We start from the raw sequence: 1,427 nt of genomic DNA, 5'->3' as shown, positions 1-1,427 counted from the left end.
AGTTTGTCGATAAGAATATCATGCGAGACCGTATCAAATGCCTTACATTCTGTCCTGCCCCCTCCCTTCTACCTGCCCCCCCGCTCTGTCCTGACCCCTCCATTCTGTCCTGACCCCCGCTCTGTCCTGACCCCCCGTCCTGCTCCCTCCATTCTACCTGCCCCCCCGCTCTGTCTGACCCCTCCATTCTGTCCTGACCCTCCCCCGCTCTGTCCTGACCCCCCGTCCTGACCCCTCCATTCTACCTGCCCCCCCGCTCTGCCTGACCCCTCCATTCTGTCCTGACCCTCCCCCACTTTGTCCTGACCCCTCTGTGCTGCCCCCCTCCCCGGCTTTGCACTAATTCTGCCCCCTGCCCGCAGCGCTGCAAGGACCGCCTGAACTCCCTGGCCATCTCGGTGATGAACCAGTGGCCGGGGGTGAAGCTGCGGGTGACGGAGGGCTGGGACGAGGACGGGCACCACTCGGAGGAGTCGCTGCACTACGAGGGCCGAGCTGTGGACATCACCACCTCCGACCGGGACCGCAACAAGTACGGCCTGCTGGCGCGCCTGGCCGTGGAGGCCGGCTTCGACTGGGTCTACTACGAGTCCAAGGCCCACATCCACTGCTCCGTCAAGTCAGGTAGGGCCGGGGGCCGGGCTGGGCCTGCTCGTGGGCATGTGGCCGTGGTACCCCAGAGCAGGGAGCCGGGGGCACCTGCTCAGCTGGCACCAGCCCTGGGGCTGGCACCACAGGCCCAACTCCCCTGAACCCCCTGGTCCCCTCCCTCGCCCACCCCCCACTCCAGTGCCCCCATCACCATGGGCACCCCCCCCGCACTCACCCACTCCAGCCCATAGCTTCCCAACAGCCCTGCCCCCACCAAACTCCCCCAGCTGTGCCACCCACCCTGCCTGCCCTGCATCCCGCTCCCCCTGTGCTGTCCTACCCAGCGTACCCTCGCCCTAGGCTCCATCCCCCCTTTAGTCCCCCTCGCCGCCATCCCATCCCCACCTGAACCCCCCCAACCCATCCAGCACCGTCTCCCCCACACACTTATTCCACCTCGGGCTCTGCTCACGCCCCTGCCCCCGCTTCCTCTGCCCAAACATCAGAGCCACACGGCACCTCCCCTGCCCCCTTTGGGTCTCTCCATCCCATCCCTCCTGCTCCCCCCCAACCTGTGCAGGGAAGACAGCGGCTCCCTGGCCGTGGGGAGATGGGAGGCAGGGGCTGGTTGCTCTGGGGTGATAACAAACAGCTCGGGGTAGAGCTCAGACATGGCATCTCGAAACATCCCAGCTTGGCAATGTCTGCTCAGGGGGGAAACTGGGCTGGGCTAGCAGGGGCTGCAGGTCGGGAGTGAGGGGCACCGGCAGAGCTGGGGGGAGGGACAGGGCAGGCAGGGGGCTGCAGATCGGGAGTGAGGGGCACCGGCAGAGCTG

The 1,427-nt window shown here is 66.8% G+C and overlaps 1 protein-coding gene across 1 annotated transcript; it reads left to right on the top strand.

The window, feature by feature from the left end:
* Window positions 1-244: 244 nt before the first annotated feature.
* Window positions 245-671, top strand: LOC112123712 (indian hedgehog protein; the record flags this gene model as incomplete). Its single annotated transcript, XM_024222303.3, has 1 exon — window positions 245-671. A coding segment is annotated over exon 1 (270 nt), but the record flags the coding sequence as incomplete, so codon positions are not given.
* Between the last annotated feature and the right edge of the window lie 756 nt (window positions 672-1,427).

The sequence above is a fragment of the Terrapene carolina genome, unplaced genomic scaffold (assembly GCF_002925995.2).
Source record: "Terrapene carolina triunguis isolate 2854851 unplaced genomic scaffold, T_m_triunguis-2.0 Scaffold27007, whole genome shotgun sequence".
Taxonomy (NCBI): domain Eukaryota; kingdom Metazoa; phylum Chordata; order Testudines; family Emydidae; genus Terrapene; species Terrapene triunguis.
This window is presented reverse-complemented; position numbering and strand designations above follow the sequence as displayed.